Raw genomic sequence first — 25,696 nt, forward strand, 5'->3', positions numbered from 1 at the left:
CAGAGACATTTTGCAGGGGTGGAGTGGGGAATGGGATCAAAAACGGGGGTGGGGGGGTGGGGAGGGAAGTGCATGGGATTATGGTGATGGCACACGGGTGACTTGGTGATGGGAAATCCGCAGGGATTACAATTGAGATGGGAAAAAAAAATGTACAAAATGATGTAAAAATAAACTTATATAAAAAAAAGTTTAGAAAAAAAAATGTGGTACATATACACTGCTGCTATCTTCACAGTGCTGACTTTTTAACCTTTGTGCCACTAGGGAGGCCCTGGAATACTTTTCATACTCAATTCATCCTCTTCTTTCCCCTATATCATAGGTGTTGATGATATAACTACTGAACTTACTCTCTTTATGAAGGCATGTAATTAATTTCTAATTATGATTTTAATATTAAAATATGAAATTTCAATATCAAAAGTATGAGATAAAGACATTTAAAAATAGCTAAAAGGAGGGCCTTCCTGATGGTGCAAGGGGTAAAGCACAGCACTATGAAGCTATCTGCAGCCAATGCAGCATGAGTTCCATCACCAGCCAGGAAGGTGACCCACATGGCATAGGAGGCAGACCTCTTCTGACCCGCCTGCTGCTCCCCTCGGCGGTGTATTTCACTAGATCTGCCTGTTCTGTTCCCACTGTCTCTGGTGACTCCTCTCCCCTCTCCTGCCACACGTCTGGTTTGTACCCCAGTTCTTGTATGCTTAAATTTAAGTAAAAATAAAATAGCAAAAAGGAGGTGGTGAACCAATGAACTATGGTGGAGCTGCTGGTTGGCTTGCTATAGTAAGAAACATTTGCATAGGTATAAACCTAATAGCACTAAAATATTAACAATGTTAAAAGCCAATGTTACCTCTCTCTATATATATATATTTTTAAGAAATCACATACATACAAAAAAAAGAAAACAAGAATACAGTCTAAGAACTAATTCAATATCCTGATGTGGGGTGTTAAGCTACAAAAATCTACCATCTCTAAAATGTTATTACCAACACCATCACTCAAAGGTAAGCACCAATAGTAAGTTGCCAGATTCTCACCTTCAGAAATGCTGGAGTCATGAAACATGGTTTCAAAAGCTTGATGTGTTTCAGAAAAAGAGGGTCTGTCAGCAGGGCTCCACTTCCAGCCTATGTAACAAAAAGGAAACATTACAAGTTCCTTGCAGAAATCTAATGCCCAGCATTCTGCCTGCCAGGTGCTTGCTAAGGCAGAGTTACAGCCAGCTCATGATGACAGTAGGGCAACTGCTTCTCAGATCTAGATCCAGAATTTGTAACGAACCCATTTCTGAGAGCTGGTCATTCTTGCACTAGTCCTTCACTAGTAAGATCGAGAAGGGGGCCGGGGAATAGCTTAGAAAATGTTTTCTTCCACTAGAAAAATGAAATAAGTAAAAACATCCCCAACTCACTGTAACCTTTTAAATAATCAGCTCTATATATTTGGAGATAGTAGGGTATCAGAAAGGAGGAGCTGAGAGCTTACATTTGAAAGACATAAAGCAGTTGGCAACACCAGTGCTCAATGAAAAATAGAAGACATGCTCAAATACAACCACAGTTTCATTCATTATTCAACTTCCCACTTTCTTATGATTCAAAAGTCAGAAATGCTGGTTTATTTTAACAGTCATCTTTATCTACTTAAAAGAAGCCCTCCCCTATTTAATCATCACACCCAATTTTTATTGTGCGTTAAATATGCCAATGGTTTGGAGAAATTGAGCCAATATTTGAATAACAGGCAGCTATTCTTATGATTCCAGTAAGATGCACTAGTGTATCATATGATATACGAAGTGGCTGACCAATTAACAAGCTTTATGACTTGGGATTGTAATCAATGTAACATTGAAAGGAAAATACTTCCATTTTTTTAAATTATCCTGAATTGTGCCTTAAATCTTCAAAATTTAAATACACAAAGATACTTACATGCTCTCATAAGTTCATAAACCTTAGGGGGGCATCCTTCAGGCTGTTCCATTCGATATCCTTTTTCCAATAGATCATAGACTTGAGATAGGTCAATACCTGGATATGGTGACATTCCATATGTAGCAATTTCCCACAATAATACCCCAAAAGCTGCATAAGGGACAAAGAAAAAAAAAGAAGAATTTACTTTTATTCCTTGATTAATTATGTATTTTATACCATTAGGCAATTTCTTTTTCAGATTGTGGATAACATTCACACTGTTACAGTATCCGTGTAATGTTCTATGTCTTAGAACACATCGATTCTTAAAGCATAACTTGCCCTTCTGAGATATGTCACAATAATGCTTCAGACTTAATTTCATGAAGAGTCTCCTTAAATTTCCCAATTTCAAAGTACATTTTCTTTGCTACGAGGAAAAATTATAGTATGTAGTCTGGGGGTATAGTCAAAGAAGTCTTAGAATATCTGACCTACTTAATGAATTTCAGTTTTCAAGTCAGCTAATATCAAAAGAGTAATGCAAAAAATCACTTGATTTGTCACAATCACAAATAAAATATCTGAGTTTGAGATTTCTGATAAAAAGTGACTCAAAATCTACAAGTATTTCTATTGCCCTACAATCCAAATTTCCAAATTTATTCAGTCCACTGAGCTTCTACTAAAACACAATGATTTTCAGAGCTGTAGAAATAAGATCAGCAAAAGGACAAACTGGAGATGAAACTTCATCACGCCTCCCTTGAAATGAGGATGCACTGTCAGAGTGCTCTAAAAACCGAATAAGGAAAATGGAGCTTTACAGAGAGAGGGTTTTTAGAACACTAATGCAAGATGAGGTCTCTACTGTGAGTTATTTGAAGACAGGGACATTTTCTTATTTACCTTCTATGCTAAGTAGTATAATGCCTGGTGGGTAGATGTTATTTAATAAATGCTTGCTGAATGACTGAAGAAGGATAAAGAAAAGTAGAGGATATTTACAACATAAAAGAAAAACTCTAAAGAATTAATAAGGAAAATAAAACGAAACACACAGAAAAAAAAAATCCCAAACTTACCCCAAACATCAGATTTAATTGAGAAGGTATTATAGGCAAGACTTTCTGGTGCTGTCCATTTAATGGGAAATTTGGCACCAGCATGAGCAGTATAGGTGTCTCCAGTCATCAATCTACTTAAGCCAAAGTCTGCCACTTTTACCACATGGTTTTCTCCCACTAGGCAGTTTCGAGCTGCAAGATCTCTGTGGGAAAGAGAACCCTAATGTGAATCGATTCAGAGGTGATGATAAAGGTCATGAATGTACTACTCTCAGTTCTTTGGGTTACAAGCAGAGTTGGTAAGTGATGACAGATATGGTAGCATTTTATGGTAATTGTTATCATGATAAAAAGCCACTAATTATATATCACTTATTCATTGAGAGAATAAAGCGGGCTTCAGAAAATACATTCATTTATAAGTACATTGGGACAGCTTTCTAAGGTAACAGAGGCTTTATTACAAGGCTCTCGTTCTTCACTAAAACAAAAGGCTATCTTTAAAATTAAGCCACTAGATGGAGCAAAACAATCTGGTACATAATCCTAGAGAAAATAAAGAGCTTTCTGTTTTGAGAATAGGAAGGCATCTCACTAATTCTTTAATCAAAGTACAGCAGGTTTGCAAGCTGCAAGTGATATTAAAATGGGCCCTGAAGCTTCTGCAAATTTGAGAAGGTTCTAATTTTCTTTCCTTTATTGGCATATCAAGCTCCATAGTTAGATGAAGGTAGTTATAAGGTTGTACACACCTATGAATGAAATTCTTCTTCTCCAAATACTCCATTGCAGAAGAGATCTGAGTGGCCATATAAAGCAACACAACTGCTGTCACTTCTTCTCGGTTGCATTCTCGGAGATAATCAAGCAGGTTTCCATATGGCATGTACTCAGTCACAATGTAAAATGGTGGCTCCAGAGTGCACACACCTGACAGTTCAAGAATAGAACTCATTTTCTTAGTATATTTACACACTCCAAATCATTTTAGCAAGAATAACCGACAATTTAAAAAGTCTAGTTCAGCAGTAAACTTTTTCTTTATTGCCATCACATTCTCTGAATATAGCTGAGCAAAGTTGTTCAGGAATCTCTACTACCACTGAAGTTATGCTGCAGTGGCAGTGGTTGCTAATGGCTTCATAGTGCTGAGATTTAACCACTTGAGGCCCCACAAAAGCAGTTATGTGTATTAATTCCATAAGTGGTGAAGAAGAATGAAATTAGATTTCTATATATGTCCATGATTGCTGTCCTCAACTGCATGCTAATAATGCTTATCTCAAAGTAACAACTATACATGTTCAAAATTATGTGAGTCTAGTCTGTAATAACATTTTATAAAAACATTATAATTGTTTCCATAATAAAAGACAGCACTAATATACAGCAGATTTCTTGTAAACAATCAACCAGAAACCATCTCCTTTAGAATAGTTTGGTTTTATATGAAGAAACCAGTTCTATTTTCTATTCATCAAAGAAACTAATTCTATTTTCCAGTGGGCAAAGGCATCAAAGGCTTCTTTGGCCCCTATACTAGTGAGAAGTCAATCTATCACCAGCACAGCACTTCAAAGGTACTTGAAGTGCTTACAAAGGTAAACTGAGGGAAGTGGTCACAATTTTTAATCTTTGTTAATTGTCTATGTAGGGCTCTCCCTGGTGGCATAATGGGTTAAAGCACCACGTTATGAAGCTCTCTGAAACTGAAGTCACTGCTGCACAAGTTCAATCGCAGCCAGGGAGACCAATGGCGTGGCAGACCTCTCCTGACCCACCCGCTGCTCCCTTCAGCAGTGTACTTTGTCAATCTGCCTGTTCTGCTCACCGCTCTGTCTCTGATGAATCCTCTCACCACCCCTGTACCTCTGGCCTGTACCCCAGTTCTGTAAGCATAAATAAATCTTTTTTAAAAAAATCTGTTTATGTAATAATGTCATGACACTTTTGGGTCTGTTACCATTTTGAACGATTCTGAACTTCAAACCTGGGTTAATTACATATATTGCAATAAATCCATGCCACTGTTTCTTGGGCTATCTTTAAAAACATAGTCTACTGATTAAAATGACAATCTTTTTTTTAAAGTAGATTCATATTTGCAACTTCCAACACAGTGATTTAAAAGGAGAGTTGGAGGTAACAGAGCTGAGGGACAAGCACCTTTGAGAAAACATGCAGTTCATGAATTTTCTCACCTAATAATTGCACCAAGTTAGGATGCTTGATTTCCTTCATCACTGCAGCTTCTTTTAGGAATTCCTCCACCTCCATAGTATCTTCCTGGGAATGGGGAAAGAAAGAAAGAAAAAGAAAGAAAGGAGAGAGAGAGAAAGGAAAGGAAAGGGAGGGGAGGGGAAGGAAGGGGAGGGGAGGAGGTAAGGAAGGGAAGAAAGGAAGGGAAGGAAGGGAGGAAGGGAGGAAGGGAGGGAGGAAGGGAAGGGAAGGGAAGGGAAGGGAAGGGAAGGGAAGGGAAGGGAAGGGAAGGGAAGGGAAAGAGAAAGAGAAAGAGAAAGAAAAGAGAAAGAAAGAGAAAGAGGCAGGACAAATACCTATCTTAATAATGTGAATCAACTCACAAACCCAGAACATTAGCTTTAAGAGAGGATGTCTTTTGAATACTTTAGCGATTACATCAAGAAATTTTCATTAAAACCTAATATGTTCTACAGATGTTTAAGAAAGAAAAATGCCTCGAACATATCCAATATTTTAAATGACTAAAAATTAACAGCTGTGGCAAAACTAGGCTATCAACTCCTATTACAAGTGAAACACAGGCAATTTGGGTAGATAGCTCGGTACTCTGATATTTACTTTTCTAAACATCTCAGCCTTTGAAAGAGGAAATATTTTACATATTTGTCTTCCAGCTTAGATCATATGCTCCTTAGGAAGCAATGCAGTTTTGCATGGTCTTTCATAATATTTCACACTCAGAATATACTTACTTAGCATTTACTTTAAAGAACTGACTACTACTCACTGCTGAAGAGCAGAACTTATGAGTGATATGTCAGAACTATATGCAAGGCATATGGGAAAATCTTCAGAAAATGGAATGAGTGACAACCCTGTTAATCTGATGCTGTAATGCTTGACAAAGAGATAAGAACGGTATCAGGAGAGAAGATTTATGTGGATGGGAGGCACAAGAGGCAGGCAGATCAAGGTTAGAGTAAGAGAGAACTCATGATTCTCAAACAAAGCATGAAGAGTTCTATTCAGCACAGGTCATTTTTCTGAAGCAAATAGCTTGTTTTGCTTTTCTAACTTATAATTTACTTCTAACCTCCCACTAAGATCTTTATCAACAGTTTCCAAAGACAATCCTTCCACACATGTGGGTTTCACTGTATTGCAATGAGTAATCTGCCCCTGCACTGTCAGCCATGGTACAGGACTAATGGCATTAGGGTTAATCATCACAATTTGCTGATGGCACCAGTGGGTGGAAGTGTTGCCAAGTTAAAGAAGGACATGCTGATATTTCCAAGTGATTCAGCACAAAAGAAAAGGAAGACTGAAAACTGCAATTCTCAGCAACCCACCTTCAGTGTTTTCACAGCAACTGTCAGGCTATATTTCTTCCAGACACCAACGTAAACTTCTCCATACTGACCACCCCCAAGTTTGTGCTTCATGGTAATATCTGTTCGTTCCATTTCCCATTTGTCATGGATGGGGGACACACCATAGACTGTAGGCTTATTACACTTGGGTGCAGGGTAGTGTAATGTTGTCACCAGCCCATCAGCCACTGTGGAGTGATGGTGAACAAGCTCTGCCAACGTGCTAAAGCGGCTCTCAGCAGTCACGTACACCTGGTCAGAAACGCAGGAGTAAAAGCTAAGTCAACTTGAAAAGAGGTCAGGAATCTTTTTTAAAAGCCAACTACTGAAGACCTGAACACTGGAGATTATTTTATTGAGGTACATGAAAGAATCAAGTGATAGTAGCAAAGGGAACCAACTTCAGTTTAATCTCATTTAAGTCACTGTTTCCTAAATTAGCTCTAATCTGAAAAGCTTACAAAATATTTCTCTGTATTACTAAGATCACTTGTCTCCCAATATTTTTTAGCAACAAGACTGTAGCAAGAGGGGCACTTGGTTTCCTATAAAAGTTTATGAAATACAGTCTTAGAATCTTGTATAGCCCATAATTTAAAAATTCAAGTTTTAACTTTTTGTTAGGAAGAGGGTGGTCAAATACCTCACTATTTGTATTTAAGTAAAACGTGCTGATAAGGCTATTTAAAAAGAGTTATTTAAGAGCCCTCTCTGGTGAAGCAACAGGTTAAAGCATAGTACTATGAAGCTATCTGCAGCCACTGCAGCACTAGTTCAACCCCTGGCCACAAAGGTGACCCACATGGCGCGGCAGGTCTCTCCTGACCTGCCTGCTGCTCCCCTCAACAGTGTATTTCAGTCAATCTGCCTGTTCTGCTCTCTGCTCTGTCTTTGGTGAATCCTCTCACCCTCTTGCATCTCTGGCTCATATCCCAGTTCTGTATATAAATAAATCTTTAAAAAATGTTATTAAAGTAGTATTAATTTGTGATAAGCAATAAGAAGTATACATTTTAATAGCATTTTTCAGGCCTTATCGCCGAAGGAGGCTTATTTTTTAAGAAAAAATGTACTGTAAATAAAAAATTTTCTATCTTACTGTAAACAGAAAAGCATTCAATTTAAAAAATGGAGACACAATTTTTACAAAATGAACTCATCTATGGAACATCTCCCACACAGGGAATTATAACATTACCAGCATCCCAGAAGCCTCTCATGTCCTTTCAGTAATTTACTCCTGCAAAGGTAACCTCTTAGACTAACTTTGCCTCAACTAGATACAAATGGATTCATGCAATATATATTGCTTTGTATGTGCTTCTTTCACTTATTGTATTATAATTCACATGCCATAATATTTATAATTTCAAGTATAAAAATCAATGGTTTTAGTATATTCACAATATTGTCCCACCAGCTACTTCTAGAAAATTTTCATTATCCCCCCCAAAAGACTTCATATATAGTAGCAGTCATTCTCACTCCTATCTCCTACCAATCTCAAACCCCTTTTACTCAGCTTTATGTATGTGAAATTCATCTATGATAGCCACAGCAACTTTTTCAGTAAAAGGCAAGACAGCAAATATTTTAGGCTTGTGGCCAGGCACACAGTTAACACCTACTTAACTCTACTGTAGTAATGAGAAAAGTCACAAACAATTTCAACAAATGCAGTAGCTATGTTCCAATACAATTTTATTTACAAAAGCAGACAACTGATGAGCTATAGTTCTGCCTGATGGTGTGATGGCAATACTACATTATTTTTGTTGTATATGACATTGATTTGATGACTATGACAGAGCTTATTAATTCATTTTACTGTCCTAAGACAGCCGGTATTTGTAGTTTTGGGTTACAACAAACAATACTCCATGAATATTCTTGTTCGTGTATGTCTTCTATACATATACACACATTTACATAGGGTGTATAACTAAAATCTGTAAAGTTACTAGAGTCTCTTATCTGCTTCTATTTGAATCAGTACAAAGACAGCATGTTAAAAAAAAGAGACAGTAAGTATATAAGGTGACACAAGGAAGAAAGAATAATCTATTTCCTATTTTTCTACCAGACATTATGTTTTAGAGAAATTATTTCATTTAGTCCTCAAGGTTCAGTAAAGTGAGGAAGAAACTGAGGCAGGTCATTAAGTTAGTAAGTAGTGGTGGCATTACAAAACAAATCAGGTCTGTTTGTTCCAAAGCCTACTTTTCCCTTTACTATGCATCTAACACTGAGGAAAAATTGGAAGAAATGATCCTATCTAAATTTACAGTTCATAGGGAAACCAAATAAAGGATCAGGGGAAAAAAACCATGGAACAAAATGAAAAAAGTAAAAACAATACTAGCATGTAATTATAAATCAGAGAGATTCTGCAAGGAGAAGTGGGGGAGGGAGGGGATGCAGGACCAAAACAGGGCAAAGAGCAGCACAGGGACAATGATGATGGATCACAGGTGAACTGGCGGTGGGAATTTTTCAGGGAATACAATTAAAAGGAGAAAGCATAGAAACATACATTGCATTAAAATGAATAGTGATGTAAAAAAATATATATGTATATGTATATATATATATATAAATTTACAACTCAGCAGTATAACAATATGCCTATGCTTTAGAGAGTAAAACAGTTCCATTCTAATAGAATCATTCTAATGAGGCTGGCCCTTGCAACATGTAAATTGCTGACTGACTGACTACTATATTAATGCACATAACTAATCAACAGCCTCAGAAGTTTAAGTTCTTACTCTGCGAAATTTGATCAACATCTTTTTTTTTTAAAAAAAGATTTATTTATTTATGTGTACAGAACTGGGGTACAGGCCAGAGGTGCAGGGGTGGTGAGAGGACTCACTGGAGTCACAATGGAGAGAACAGGCAGATCAACGAAGTACACTGCTAAGAGGAGCAGTGGGTGAGACAAAAGAGGTCTGCTGTGCCATGTGGGTCACCTCCAGGCCAGATATCGAAATCGCATTGAAGCGACTATAGCTAGCTTGCGGTCCTGTGTCCTAACCCACTGCACCACCAGGGAGGGTCCGATTAATGTCACTTATAAAGTTTAAATTCAGAAATTCTAACATGTTAGATAGGTATCTGTACATTTGATGATGGCTAGAAAGCTACTGATATAAGGGCCCTTTATTCTTTACCTTCACTAAGTTCACTGTTAAACTACTGATATAATACTATTTTTAATTTCCATTACCAAATTCTTTTGAAAAAGCAAGCTCTAACATACATTAACAGTCTAAACTCACATCAGCTAATATTTTTATTTTCATGTCAGACATAGAACTATATACTTCATTCATTCTAGTTTTATTTCTAAAGAGCAAAGAGCAGTACCTAGAGGCAGCTGCCAGTCAGTCTTACCTTGCCATCCGTGGTGGTATTGATCCTGTAGTGATACACACGCCCTTCATACCTCAACGAGATTGACAGCTGCCCGGGGCTGCTCTCACTTTCTCGCACAAGGAAACTGCCATTTATTAGACTGCTGAGCAGATACTCCGCCGCACTGCGTGACACAGGCCCATGGTACCAGGAATGTTTTTCCAGGCTGTTCACTGGAGTGATGTAGTTGCTCGGCACCCAACCTTGGCCATTCTTAGAGCGAACTTCACTCCACTCACCATTCTGGTTGTAACCAAGCACTCGTAGCTTTTCACCTAGCCATGAGGCCATCATAGAATGAAAGAAAAGCCTTTAGTTCCAGAAGAAGTCTTGTTTGTCAACCTTTAAACTCACTAAGAAAATGAATCAAAACCTTTATACAAACTTTTAAAATGAAAACTTGGCAGTTCCTTGTGTCTTCTTTGAGCTCTTTAGTTTGTAAGTTAAAAGAAACAGCAATTTTCTGGTATTTATGACAAGTCTTTTTTTTTTTTAACCTACCACTTATAAAATGTCTCTGGGAAACTCCATGAATGGTAGCATATGAAGTTAGAAAGGTTATGGAAAATAAGTCTTACTCATCAAAAGAGAATGGAATTCATTGTTACCTCCAAACATTTGTCAAAGATATATAACACAATGTTAACAACAATTAAGAATTAGGAATAAGATGTGAAATATGTTACTTTTAAATTTCACTTGGCATCAAGGCAACAAAAGTACCAATGTAAAAATAATAATAATTACAAACTTTTAGCAATCTTTTCAGAAAGAAAACTGGAAGTGGAGGTGGACAGTGAGGATTCCTAAAGCACTTTAAGAGTCTTTTCCAAGACTCAAAATTTAATAGTTTCCCAATTCCCCTCCCTAACCCCATCAAGAATGAGTCACTCCCATTCATTTCTCTAAAATTAGTGTGTGGGAAGGGAAATCGGAAGTTAGAACCCGAGACTCATGTTACTCAGAGTATCCTTACTATATATAAACTTCAATGTTCTTGACTTCTGTATTAAAGTTGTGAATATCAAGTTTAGACTCCTTCAACTTACATCTAGCTCTTAAACTTACAGCACAGATTGCATCTTTGGCAAAACAGGGAAGATGAAAATGAGTAATAACTGATCATCCAAATAATATTTATAATGCTTTTGGCTCCTATCTCTAAGAGATGCAAGCCTTCCCATACAGTTCACACCTAATTCTTGAGTGTCAGAAAGCCAAACCAATAAATAGCACATGCTCCAGTAGTTACCAAACTAAGGCTATTGAGGAAAAAATCAAAACTTATTATACTGGCAGTTGCCTAACTTTTTTCAGTGATGTATGGAAAAGTATGACACCTCTATGTGAGACATCCAATGAAGAATAACAAGGAAAGCATGTACTTTTCCTTTACATACATATATGTACTTAAAATATACATATGTACAGGTAGAGAAATGTGTATGCTGTGGTGACATGTGTAGAAAAATATTCCCCAACCACATTTTTAGGAAAAAAAAATTAGTGTGGCTAGAAAAATTAAAATGTTACTACTTTCTCTATTACTCTAGACAAGAATAAGGATTAGTAAGGAAAAATTACTCATGAAGTACATTATTGTTGCTTCCTTACCAAAAAAATCCTTATCGGTAAGTAAGAGGTCATCATAATTAGGAAACAGTGAAACAGCTTCAGTTTTTGTTTTCCTCTCTTTTTGGCAGTTAGAAGGAGTATACTTCTATTCTGGAAATTTTGAGTAACAGGGATAACTGGTAGGGATAAAAACAATGGACCTACTGACAAAGAAATTCTAGGAGAACTTTTGTTTTTTAATTTAAACAAAATATAATCAAATAATGAACTGAAACAAATAATGCTATTTTATTTTAAAAATATATTCTCTTGTCTTTTAAAATAATAAAGTAGCTTTAAACGCATGACATCTTTTTATGTTAATAAGGAGCTGGTAGAAAAACCTTGCATCAAGGAAAAAGACAAATACTGGAGGTGTCAGTTACTTACGTAACATATATAGAGAAAGAAGTCAAAGAGTGAGGTAGTCAAACCCAAAACAAACCCTAGACATTTTATTATGGAACTGAAGCTACCACAGAGGGGCAAGAATGGATGAAAACAAAGTGGGGAGGGAGCCCAATGGACTATGATGGAGGACAATGGGTACTTTAGTGGTGGGGATGGTATGGTAATACCTAAAGGGAGAGATCCTATGCCTCTAAAATAAAATCAAAGTTGTATGTCAATGCTACAACAATAAGAAAAAATTAATTAAAATCTGGCATCTTGTTGGTTCTAAAAAAAATCACCAATAATGGTAAAATAAAGCATTCCTTGAGCTGCAAACTAGTGGTTGTCATAACTGGTAACTATGGAATCAACAGACTTCCCTTATCAGTCTTTTCTTGGTGACTGAGCTAATTTGGAAAATACTAACATAAAATATTGACATGAAAATATTGAAATAATAGATCTAGGAAAGAAAATTGAGTTATTGCCTCACCAACTTCTCCAGAGAAGTATCAGTAAAGGTAAAAGAATGTGCTGTAGCCCCAAATGGTTATTGCTAAGAATTTCTTTAAAGCCCTTTGTTTTTCATCCTAAAACATTGTATACAATTTTCCTTCCAATGCATAAACCCACACTCCTACATATACACAAACACTAACCCTATTTGTTCGGCCTCAAACTATCCAAATTTTTAAAATAAAAGTAACAACTAGCTATTAATGCACTTTACAATTCCTATGCCTTTGAAACCTCCTGGCACATACATACATGCCATTATACTCACTCTGGGACAGATTTATACCTCAGCTTGAGAAACCTACTTTTAAGCATTTCTTTCAATTAATTCACTTTTAATGAATTTGGCTAATTTTAAAAATTGATACCTGTAAAAAATTATATAAAGGTAATGTTCCTTGAGTGGAGACCTACCTTACTAATCTGATATATCTGTTCCCATTTAATTTTTTTTTTTTAAGATTTATTTATTTGTACATACAGAACTGGGGTACAGGCAAGAGGCTCAGGGGCGGCGAGAGGCTTCACAGAGAAAGAGTGGGGAGCAGAACAGGCAGATCGACGAAGTACACTGCTGAGGGGAGCAGCGGGCGGGTCAGGAGAGGTCTGCCACGCCATGTGGTCACCTCCGGGGCAGGCGGGAATTGAACTCATGCAGAAGTGGCTTTAGCTTCTTAATGCTGTGCTTCAACCCGCTGCGCCACCAGGGAGGGCATGCCATTTAATATTTTATTATGTCTCTTACAAACAAAAAGTATATGTTGAATAAATAACTATTTAAATTACAATTTCACTAAGTTAAAAACTATCCTAAAATACAGTTTTTTACAGTACCCTTTCATAGGTTCAAAAACAAGAAAAAGCTTGTAAACAGATTAGTAATCCAATTCATAAACACAATGAGAATGCATCAAACTCCTATTTCATTCTCATGAAAGTTCTACATTTTTTGTCCTTGTTCAAAAAAAAACAGTAGTAGGAGATTTTACTTGGTCTTGTTCTTGGTGTTCCTTTGCTAAGAATTTCCTACTGTAATAAACTACTCTCTTAAGAATATAATAAAACTCCTTCCTACTTTTCCTTTCACTAACACTTTGTATAAGCATAAATGAGAGACAAAGTGTCTAGACCAGAGCTGTGCAAATCAGCTTCACAACAATGTAAGATGCCTGCACCAAAATCACTAAATTCTGAATCACTAAACTACTTTCTTCAGGCTAAGATCTTTCTCAAAAAGAAAAAAAAAATTCCAGCTGCACTAAATAATAAATAGCAGTTATGGAGTCTGTTTATATTTTGTGTGCATGGTCTTAATCTTGCTGCAGACGAGTAATAACATATTTGTATATATTCATATAATAATATTCAGAACTAGGTGGTCAGTCCAGGGATAATATTAGTAGCACTGGAGTTTAGCAACATGACTCATCTGAGTTAGCACAAGTTCCAAGAGAAAAGATGGACAGTAAACCTTAACTTTGTGGCAGATGAATGCTGGCATATTACAGATAGTGCAGAACACTAAGAATGAAGTAAATTTATGTATACATTATGTGGTGTTTTTTCTGAAGAGCTTTATCTCATTTTTCCTTAATAAACCCAATAAAGTAGACAGAGTAAGATTATCTCATATACTGTTTTTTAAAAAAACACATTAAACCCAAAGTATCTGAGCCCAAATCATTTAGTGATTTGCATTAGTCGAAGGCAGAATCTAGACTTAGGAAAGCCTAAAAAGGGAGCTGATGTTTCACGGAAGCTCACCTTTAGTGATACTGAGTGTGTTATCACCACTTGCTACAAAATCATAAAGTGCAACAAATAGATTAGGGTCACTCTCGGTGGCTCCAAGCAAGTTCTCCTTGGAGCTCCATCTGATGGCTTCATTCAGTGCCTGGGGTTCAACATCACAACCATAAGGGCGGTGTAAGGCTTCTGAAAAACATAAAAAAGGAAGGAATTCAGAGTATGTTCAACAGTTAAAAATTCATTTGAATGCTGTATACAATCAGTGTCTTGGCTACTGGTATACAGTGAAGGTTCCAGATTACAACAGAATATTATATGAAGTCATGAAGAATGAGCAAATGACAATCTCTTAAGCATGAGGAAGTCTACTTGTTAAAAAATAGTTAAGACAGGACACAAAAATACACACTTAGCTAAAATTTAAATGCAATCATCCTAATCAGGAATAAATGAATAGGAACTTAAAAATACTTTTCTCAAGAAAAATCTTCCCCCTCACCCCAAAAAGGTGATTCATCTTATAAAACACAGGATATGCTGCTGTGATGGTAGTGGTATTAAGAAGGAAAAGCTGTATTTTATAAGTCCTCCCAACCTATCCTTCCTTCCTTTATACCCAATATAAAACAAATTTTCAAAAAGAGAAAACAAGATTTTAAGGAATGTGTACATACTGTATAAATCCGGACCCTTCATTTACATATGGGGGAAAAATCCTAAAATTATCTGGTAGAACAACAGGGGAAAAAAACAGTGTTTTGGTTTATTATAAAATATTCTTGGCATTCCAAAATACCTTGTTACCATGCACCGTTTATAATACAATAGCTTCTAGTTACTTATTGTTTCAATGAAAAAAAATTTATACACTATTTTCTTCTCCAAGATGGTCATTTTCATAAAGTTATCAGTTGTTTAGTTGAAGGCTATTAAATTTCACTAACAATAGATATTGATTCAATTTCTGCCATGTGTAGTAATGTGAGTTATAGTTTCTTCCCCAAGGCTTCACAGTTCTTAAATACAGTCATAGTATATAAACAGGTGTTCTTTATACCATCTTAGTTAATAACCACCTGCTTCTCACAGCCCAGGTAAATTTTATCCAAAAAACAAAACAAAACAAAAAAAAAAACCACTGTTCTTTCAGTCGCAATTTTCTTGATCACTGGGTTTGCTTTTAGTGGCTATCAGCCACTATACAACTGCCTATGTCATGTGATACTTTTTTCTTTCTCCCCCAATCATTTTTTAATTTAAAATTGGTCTTAGCATGTTTGAAGGAGAAAAACCAATGAATCTATAGCTTTATGTCTTTGTAAATCCATTCCCTCTTCTCTATCTCTAATGCCAATTCCTTAGTTCAGATACCCATCATCTCTCACCTGGACTACAGCCTCCAGTCTTGTCTCCCTCAACTCCATCCTCCACACAGCTGGCAAAGTGATCTATTTAAAACAAAAATTTGACCATGTCAACTCTTCTTAAGACTATTCAAAAGTTCACCAACAGGCTGAAATCTACTTAAATTGGCAGTCAAGGTCTTTCATGATCAAATCTTTATTTCACCTTCACCTCTCCTAACTCCCCACATCTATACCCACTCTATCTTCAAATTTTGAGTATTGCTTCTTTATATGCTTTTGCCTTTACATGAAATGGGCTCCCAATCCACCCTTACTTTCACTGAGTGGCTTCTATTCTTTTTTTTTTTTTTAAAAAGATTTATTTATTTACTCATACAGAACTGGAGTACAAGCCAGAGATGGGGTGGGTGAGAGGATTCACCAGAGACAGAGTGGGGAGCAGAACAGGCAGATCAATGAAGTGCACTGCTCAGGGGAGCAGCGGGCGGGTCAGGAAAGGTCTGTCTGCCATGCCATGTGGATCTCCTCGGGGCAGGCTGGATCGAACTCATGCGGAATTGGCTTAAGCTTCTTAGTGCTGTGCTTTAACCCACTGTGCCACAAGGGAGGGCCCTCTATTCATTTTTTAATTAACACTCAGCTCCTCTCTAACCTCCCCTAAGAAGTGTCCCATACTCTCCTCCCTATGCTCTCAAAAACATACCTGGACCTCCCTGCACTGGGATTAAGCTCAGCACTCTCAGGCTTTTACCCTGTGGCCTAAGTTGGATCTTCGGCCTGGAAACTGACCCACATATGGTGCTGCAGCAGACTTTTCCTGTCTCACCTGCTGCTCTCCTTAGGAGTCTATTTCAATAAATGTATCTGTTCTGCCACCTACTCTGTGTAATAGTGAATCTTCTCACTACCAGCACCTATATGTAATATGTGTTCAATAACTATAAGCTAATGAATGACAAAATTACACAAAAAAATATGTGACAGGAAGTAATGACAGAGTCTGGTAACATACACTATGTTTTTCTTTATTCTAATGAAAAATTATTTACTCTAGCAGAATTTACACTGGGCCACAAAATGACAAACCATTATTAAAATGAAAAGAATTATCAAAAAGAAATTCAGAAAATATTCCTAATATTTACTTGACTCTAAACTAAGCATCACAGGATCCATGATCCTGATTCATCACATGGAACAATGACAAATGTTTCTTGCTAGTGATAGTGGTGATCCATGATAATTTTGTGGTTATTACTGCCTGATAATTGTAAAACAGTAAATTTTCTTCTTTTTAGATAGAAGTATTCCTTATTTGAAATTATAAGAGGAATAAAAATCAAAAGTAACAAGAATTATATTCAAGAGTGACAACCATCTTTGACTGACCAAATCAGATAATAGTTAAGAAGTCAATAAACTCCTAAAGCACATTAAGACAGCAATGCCATATATCTATAACTCATTTTGTGAAAGCGAGCATATTAAAACTTAAGGTCAATTAACCTAGTTAATTTTACTGAGCATATAATAAACACTAAGCCTTGTACTGGACACATCAGAAAATGAAGATTATGGACCCCAACGTGATCTAGGGGTTAACTATCAACACTATCACCTCTATAGTCTGACTTTGGACGTCTGCCAGGGGGCTAACCAGCATATGGTGTGGCAGACGGCTCCTGTCTCACCCACTGCTCCCCTTAGTGTGTTTTAGTAAATCCTCTGATAAATCCTCTCACCACCCCGCACACCTCTAGCCTATACCCCAGTTCCTCTATACAAAAATTTTAAAAGAAAATGAAGACTCTAAATCACTAGTAGCACTATTTGGCCTTAGATAAAAAAAAAAAAAACTCTCCACTCTCCCAAATTTGCTTCTTCACAGAATTCCTCATTAACCAATTTTCATCAGTTAATGAAAACTCAACCTTTTCAGTTGCTCAGACCGAAACCTTTGGAAGCTTGAATACAAACTACTAGTTATAATCTGAGTAAGTTCTGGCTCTCTAATGTCTAACATAATTTGTGATTATACTTAATAACAGTTTTATGTACTTGAAAGTTACTAAAAGTAGACCTTAAATGCTTTTCACCACAAAAAAGGAATAATTACATGATGTGATGCAAATATCAGCTAACATTATGGCATAAATCATTCTGCAGTATCTAAATGTACAAATCAACACTGTATCCCTTAAACTTGACATTACATCAATTATGCCAAAAAACCCTTGAAATCATTCACAACTCCTTAATTGAACTCATAGACCACTTCCAATACATTAGAAAACCCTACTACCTTCCAAAATATATCTAGAATCTATCCCTTTCTCATCTTCTCCATTACTAATAACCCTGCACCACCATCTTAGCCTACCAAGAGTATTTCACTAGATTCCTAATGTATCTCCAATGTTTCTATCCTTGCTTCTACTGACAATTCTTAACCAGCCAGGTTTTAAAAGCAAAAGTCATATCTGTGTTACTGCTTTGCTCAAAATTATCTGAAGGCACCCTATCCTAGAATAAAAGCTAAAGTGTTGGCCCTCCCTGCTGGCGCAGCGGGTTAAAGCACAGCACTGAGGAACTAAAGCCACTTCCGCATGAGTTCGATTTCCGCCTGCCCCGGAGGTGACCACATGGCGTGGCAGATCTCTCCTGACCTGCCCGCTGCTCCCCTTAGCAGTGTACTTCATAACTCTGCCTGTTCTGGTCCCCACTCTGTCTTTGGTGAAGAAGCCTCTTGCCGCCCCTGAGCCTCTGGCTTGTACCCCAGTTCTGTGAGCACAGATAAATCTTAAAAAAAAAAAAAAAAAAGCTAAAGTGTTTACAAGGACCTACAACAAAGCCTTTTGCAATTTATCTTGCCTGATTCATCATCTTACTATTCTCTCCTAGTTTACCTCATTCTGACCACTGGTCTCCCTGTTATTACTTGAACATGTCTGGCACATACCCGCCTCTGGACCTTTGTACTGACTTTCCTTCTGCCTAAAACATTCTTCCCCAACATATCCATGACATTTCACTCAAATGCCATCCTCTTAGTATGGCATTCTGTGACTATCCTATTTCAAAATGTGTCTTCCTGACAACACTCCCACACACACCCTATCTCATTTCATAAATTTATTTCTCTCTATAATGCTTATTACCACAAAATATATAACTTACTTATCTATTATATTCATGAATTCATTATACTAACTTCCCCCACTAAAATGTCAATTTTATAAAGACAGGGGCTTTTATCTGCTTTCTTCACTGATAAAATTTTAAGCACCCAGAACAATCTACAGATATAAAAAGACTCTCAAAAAAAGATTTGTTGAATAAATGAATCATGTAACACTGGTATACTCAGAGAGTACGCTATGATATGACATAATAGGAAAAAAGTCTGAAACCAGAAAAGGTTTCAGAGGAGAGAAAGTACTGAAATTGGATGAACAAGAATTCTGCACTGATGACAGCAAAGTGACACAGCAGAGTGATAGACTGTCAATGCACAAAGACATGTCTACAACGTGTATTTTATCAGTACAGGAGAGGAATCAATAAGCTCAAAAGAAGATTGCTAAAAGAAGGTCAGTGTCTTAAAAACCATGTTACTTGACAAAAGAAAAAAGATAATGAACTATAAGGCACAATTTTATGTAAACCGAAAAATAATAGTATACTGTATATTTTGTAAGTATATAATCCAAATGGGTTAAAAGTCACATGAACTCAAAATACTAAAAGATTTACAACTTGGAAAACAATTATCCCCCCCCCCATTGTTATTACCATCGCTGGTTTTACCTTTTTATTTAAGTCAAAATATCACATTTCCTCTCTTTTTTTTCTTCCTTCTTCCCACTCACTCTTTTGTTCTCAGAGAACTAAGAGTGAACTTCCTATACAATCTGTCTGTACAGGATATCCACTCAAACACAATCCTACCCACTCGCACTAGGAAAAAAAAGAGAGGAGAGAACTTTTCCAAAGAGAGAAAACATCCTAACATTTTCCTGAAGCTGAAAATGAACGTGTGTTAAATCCAAAAAGTTAAAGGACCAGACTGGGGAGAACAGCTAAGGAATAAAGCCAGAAAGAAAAGAGCGAGTAAATGCCACAGTGTCACTGTGTTACCTAGTGGGTCTACCCTATGCCACTTTCCTCCTCCATTTAAGACAGACAAATCTGGATGATTCATTCACATGTACAGTGCCTGCCCAAAACAAGAGTATTGGCTGGGAATGTTTTACTTTTGAACATTGTGAAGTTGACTACCACATGTAAAGCATCTTAGATATCTTAGACAGTGAATTACAATTTTTTGTCAATCACTGCTACATAGGCAAATCATGGATTTAAGACATCTATTGTCTTGAAGACTCTGCTTATCAATTATGGAATCCCCAAATACATTATGATTTTAAGTAATATTATTTTCTCTGTTGATATTCTAGCAGAATACAATGAAAGTAAAGCAAAACAGAAATAGCAACTTGTACAAGGTACATTATCAGGATTAACTGAATTAAAATCCAGAATAAAATTCAAACTTTTACTGAGGTCCTACTAAGAAATACCATTAGGAAAAAAAGCACATGAAACTTCACAGACCAAGTATGAAAGTAGTAACAGTGGCTGATAACATTTTTTGAACTCTCCATTCACAGTGAGCTGCTGTGCTTTTCTATCTACCCTTCCCCAAATATCAAATCCAAACCATACCTGTCAAGTTGGGTAGAGTAGATTCCGAGTCCTCACTGCGTAAGTAGCAGAGAGATGGATCCTGTTCTCTGCCATAACTCTGAGGTGGAAGCAGAACTGTCCCAAGGACCATCGTCTGCCCAGAAGAACGAAGTTAAACTGTGCTATGCAAAGAGGAAGTTCAGAACTCCACTCTCTGACAAGCAGTACCGCATGTGTGTGACGTTTACTCATGTACTCAGTGGCCAAAGGGAACTAGCATAAGAGTAAGCATTTACCAAGTTCCAAAGTGGGTGGAGAGTAACTGGAAGGAAAATGTCTGGTGATTAGGAAGAATGACTCAGAATGGAGTTACTTCAAAAACCTGGGAAATATTTTCAAAACAAAAATAAGTAAAGCAAAATCCAAGACACATAAGTGTAACAAATCAAAAAATGTTAAGGATCAGTACTATAATGGATTTCATTACCAAGTGGATGATGACAGTGACAAAGTAGTTTCCTTGGCAAAAACCAAATACACTTTTAAAAGAGAGGAAACGCCTAAGCAGACTCATCTTTTGCATCACTTAAATAGTTCAAGAAACCACAACTCCAAAGCTAAATAGTTATAATCTGATTCATAAGCACAGAAGCAGGAAATGACTGCCTTCACTAGCTTTTGGTTCTATAGCTTTAGTAAATATTGAACACAAAGCACAAAAGTGCTGAAAAGTTTTGCGTATTAAACTTTTGTAAGTAAAAGCCTTATCTTTGTTAATATACAAGGGACAAAGTTAAAACTTTAGAGTCTGAAGATGAGAGTACCCCGAGAATTAAACTAGCAAAATCTATTTGTTAATATACAAGGGATAAAGTTAAAACTTTAGAGTCTGAAGATGAGAGTACCTCGAGAATTAAACTGGCAAAATCTACAAATAACAAATGACTTTCATTACATAATTCACAAAAATACAAAGATTACCTGTAACAGTACAGCTAAGAACACTCACTGATTCAATTTTTTTTTGAAGAATTTTTTTGTTTGTTTTATGCATACAAGAGCTGGGGTGTAGGCCAGAGGTGCAGGCGGATGAGATTCACCAGAGACAGAGGGGCATTCAAACAGGCAGATTACTGAAATACACTGCTGAGAGAAGCAGCAGGTAAGACAGGAGAGGTCTGCTGTGCTAGGTGTCAGCTCCCTGGCTGGGGATGGAACTTGTACTGCAGTGGCTGGAGTTATTTTTAGCATCATAGTGCTGAGACAACCCTTTATGCCGCCAGGGAGACCCTCAATGTTTATTAAGCACCTATGATACACCAGCCAGTCTTCTAGGTTGTAGGTCAACAAAGGTAAGAGGATAAAATGAGAGGATAACAAAAATGAAATAGTGTTCAACACAGTTGAAACATAAAATTATATTGGGGCCTCCCTGGTGGCAAATGTTTAAGTTGCGGAGCTATCAAGCTGCAGCACCAGCCACTGCAGCCCAAGTTTGATCCCCCACAAAGGAGATAACCCACAAGGTGCAGCACACTTGTCTCACTGGCTGCTGGCCTCAGCAGTGTATTTTAGAAGATCAGCATGTTCTGCTCCCCACTGTGCCTTTGGTGAATCTTCTCAACACTACCTCCCTCTGGCCTATACCCCAGTTCTTATATGCCTCAGAGGTGATCCACATGGGGAGACAGACCTACCCTGACCCATCCACTGCTCCCCTCAGCAGTATACTCCCTTGTCTGCCTGTTCTGCTCCCCACTCTGTCTCTGGTGAATCCTCTCACCACCCCTGGTCTGTACCCCAGTTCTGTATGTATAAATAAATAAATCTTTAAAAACAATAATTAGTAACAGTTACCTCATTTCAACTTCCAAGCTGAATTTCTCCTTCCTCTAGAGTATAAAAAATTTAAGAGGAATGGCTCCATAATCCATATCCTATATTCTGTATCATATGACACACTACTGGATCTGTTAAGTTACCAATAATCAATAGCTACATTTTCAAATGATCCTGTATTATAAGGGGTAAAGAGATATAAGCCATATAAAATGTAGTGTACATACAACTATTATTCAGCCATAATAGAGCATGAAATTTTGATCTATGTTGCAAGATAGATGGGCTTTAAAAACATTATTCCAAGTGAACTAGCCAGATGCATAAAGACAAATGACTGATTTCACTTATAATAGTTTATAAAATAAATTTTGTTATGTACGTTTTACATAATTTGCCCCATTGTAATTTATTTTATGAGGTAACAATGGTTTATAACACTGTATATGAAGTTTATGTTACCATACAAGGCCCATCACCAGGATACCCAAAAGACCTACTCTATATTCCCCTGGGTCCCTATTCACTTTGCTCGCCACCTCGTCCTCTACAAATCTATTTTAAAAAGAAAAAAAAAATGCTTTGAGGTCTCCAAAGCACTGAAATTAAAAATGAAGCATTTTAACAATATTTTTAAAATGTTAAACAATTATCCATTATGTTAATGTAAATAATATATTTATTAGAATACTTTTCAAAAGAAAGTGAAGGAGGTATAACTAACTCTTCTTTGCAAATTTCTTTGATAATTGGCTAAAGATAAGTGAATCCACATTCTGCATCTGATCTATTGTGACATTATTTTTATAAAATATACAAAAACCATTGCACATAAGTATGGTGGTGTAAAACCTGACAAGCTTTTAAAAGTCTTTAAAATGTTAGTTGTGTCATAAACTGGAACCATGTAAATAAAATTTTCATACCTTGTCAAGCTAACATTTTTTGTTCTACCTATCCCCATCCCTTGTTTCATTTTTCCCTTTTACTTAATTCCCTCCACCAAATCACCCATGGAATGGTTTGTATACACATGTAATTTTTTAACATCTTGTAATGATCATTTGGAATTATGAGCCTCACTAAATAATGAAATATTCCACCATTATGCAATATTGACTATTCAATAGTCAGATTTATTATTAGTCAGATTCATTACTATCATTTTTGTTGTTACTCACATTCATTTCTATCATATTTCTATTTGTTACTGTCATTCATTACTACCCCAACCAATCTCATGAGAAAACTTTTAAGTACTAGAAAGTTGTCATGGCTAACAATGGTGATTCCTAGTTTTACTAAATTCTAAATTCTACTAAAAGCTCAAATTCTACACTTCCAACAAGTGTTTTTAGTAGCACTTACAACTAAAAACAACTGTACATAGATTCTCTCTAAAAACACCGTATTTTGTTAAGCAGGGTGCTTTATTTGTGCTTTCCATTCTTTCACGTGGTATCTTAGAAGACATGCATCGAAGAACGAAGGTTTTATAAAATTACATTTTCTGTGTTGCTAGGTTTCCCCTATCTTATTCTTTGACTAGTGACAACAGCATTTTCTGTGGCTTTTGGTCTGTACTCCTTAGCATTTCCAGGTTGCTGCCATCTTCAGTTCCAAGTTAGAATATATGAGGCAGGAAAAGATAACACAGGAAATTTACCACTGACCTTTCCTAACCCTACAGTAATCTACCTTCTTTTCTCTTATCTTTTAGAACTTTGTCTGGTTTGTTTGCTTTATATATAAATTTCCATATATGATGTTTGGTTATATGTAGAGGGAAGAACTGGGAAATTATATCTACTATATAGTTTGTCAGAATACAACAGATTATGACCTTTTTTATCATAGAAGAAAAATCACTGGTTTTACTCTATTGAAGCACTAATGATGTTCTCAGCACAAATTAATTTTATCAAATAAAACTTTGAGAACTGCTAACGCTAGGTTTTACATTAATGTTCATTTTTAATTTCAATTTTTAGGTTTTGCATTTTAAGTTTTAATATTGCTATTCCATTGCATAAAACATTTATCTGGTTCCTAAGTCAAATGTACAAAATAGGGCATATTCTCCTCTACCCTTTGTCCCTTCCTTAACAATAAATTAAATTTCTATGTGTTACTCTTGCACTGTTTTTAAGTAAATGGATACATTCAATGCCTTCCCTTTTTCTTAAGCAATGAAAAACTCAACACTCTTTACCCACTTTGCTTTTCTCATTAAACATATAATGTATATATATACCTGTAAAATCACTCAAAGAGAAATAGTTCTCTGTCTATGAGCAGATTTCATGGCAATCACTATACTCTTACATATAAACAGCTTAAAATAAGTAGTAAGAGTTTTGATTCTGGATTATGAACATTAAAAAATGCATATAATGCATGAGTTTGGAGAACTAATCAATGCTGTCTTTGTGTTCCACTGCTATTTAGGCAACCAGACAAGTCCACTTATGCTATAGCATAAATATAAATCAATATACTTCTTGCAAAGCTGGCTGAGTCCCTTCTGAACTGGAATGTAGACAACAAACTGAGTAAGAAGGCCCTAAAAAAAAAAAAATCCTTAATAGTTCCACATTTCTCTACAAAGCAAAGTTCACTGAAATAATTACATTTCTATTTATAATTTGTGGGCAAAAAGTGTTATGATAATGATAATGACAGGACATTCAAAAACACCCTTAACATTAAACACTACTTGGTTGTAGTCACAGTTCAAGTAAAAAAGTAAAAGCAGAAAATTCCCACAGCAAAAGTTAGGGAGAGGTTTAGGAAAAAGCAAGCAAAATCATTAAAGGCCTAGAAAGGTAGAACAATAAAGCCCATAGGAAATTAGAGGATTACAGTATGTAAATTAGAAAACTATATAAATTAAGACATAAAAAATATTAGTGTATAATATAAGGACAGTATGAATATTGTGATTCTATGCTTTAACTATCTAGGCTATCTAATGCCCTTTAAAATTTTTAGGGAAATGGAAATAGAAAAAGGAGGAGTATGCATGAAAAACTAATCCTGTCACCCAAAAAAAAATGGTGTATGAAAACCTAACAAGATGAAACTCAGCAAAGTATTAGGCACATTTTCATTTTTTAAGTTGTTTTTGGTCCGCCAAAGCAATATATGTTTAGACTTCCTTTCCCCTTCCTGGCCTGGTCCCACCAGCCTGGGAGTCCCACTTAAGTTCTGTTCATTTTCTCCTTAATAAACTTTTTCTTTCTCTAAACAAATAAACCAAAAAAAGTTGATATATCTCAGAAAATTTGGAAATTATATAGACAATGACAGATCACCCACTTTTACATCCTTACTTATTAAAATACTGATCCTGTATTTGGCCTTTTCAATCTGCATAATGCTTTATTCATTCAACTAATAATTACTGATAAGCTATTATGTGCACAGCACTGTTAGACAGGATATAGCAAGTACCAGGCAAGAAATAAAAACCATAAAAGATAAAAAGTTGGGATAGGGAATTTCACTACTTAAGAAGGTAGACTGACCCTTAAGCTCAG

At 36.2% G+C, this 25,696-nt stretch overlaps 1 protein-coding gene across 4 annotated transcripts in view; it reads right to left on the bottom strand.

Moving 5' to 3' along the window:
• The window catches only part of ABL2 (ABL proto-oncogene 2, non-receptor tyrosine kinase), a 107,130-nt gene that overhangs the window by 9,113 nt on the left and 72,321 nt on the right, over window positions 1-25,696 (bottom strand). For 2 of the 4 annotated variants that reach the window (XM_004688518.2, XM_004688521.2), the window contains exons 2-10: window positions 15,651-15,713; window positions 14,281-14,451; window positions 9,973-10,268; window positions 6,556-6,828; window positions 5,203-5,287; window positions 3,754-3,931; window positions 3,020-3,204; window positions 1,950-2,102; window positions 1,053-1,142 (exon numbers count right to left, since the gene is read on the bottom strand). In XM_004688518.2, the coding sequence (XP_004688575.1) occupies window positions 1,053-1,142; window positions 1,950-2,102; window positions 3,020-3,204; window positions 3,754-3,931; window positions 5,203-5,287; window positions 6,556-6,828; window positions 9,973-10,268; window positions 14,281-14,451; window positions 15,651-15,713 (1,494 nt within the window). The remainder of the gene's footprint in view (window positions 1-1,052; window positions 1,143-1,949; window positions 2,103-3,019; window positions 3,205-3,753; window positions 3,932-5,202; window positions 5,288-6,555; window positions 6,829-9,972; window positions 10,269-14,280; window positions 14,452-15,650; window positions 15,714-25,696) is intronic. The other 2 variants (XM_004688523.2, XM_004688520.2) reach the window with 1 other exon arrangement.

Source organism: Condylura cristata, unplaced genomic scaffold, assembly GCF_000260355.1.
Source record: "Condylura cristata isolate star-nosed mole 26May11 unplaced genomic scaffold, ConCri1.0 scaffold00024, whole genome shotgun sequence".
In the NCBI taxonomy this organism is placed as follows: domain Eukaryota; kingdom Metazoa; phylum Chordata; class Mammalia; order Eulipotyphla; family Talpidae; genus Condylura; species Condylura cristata.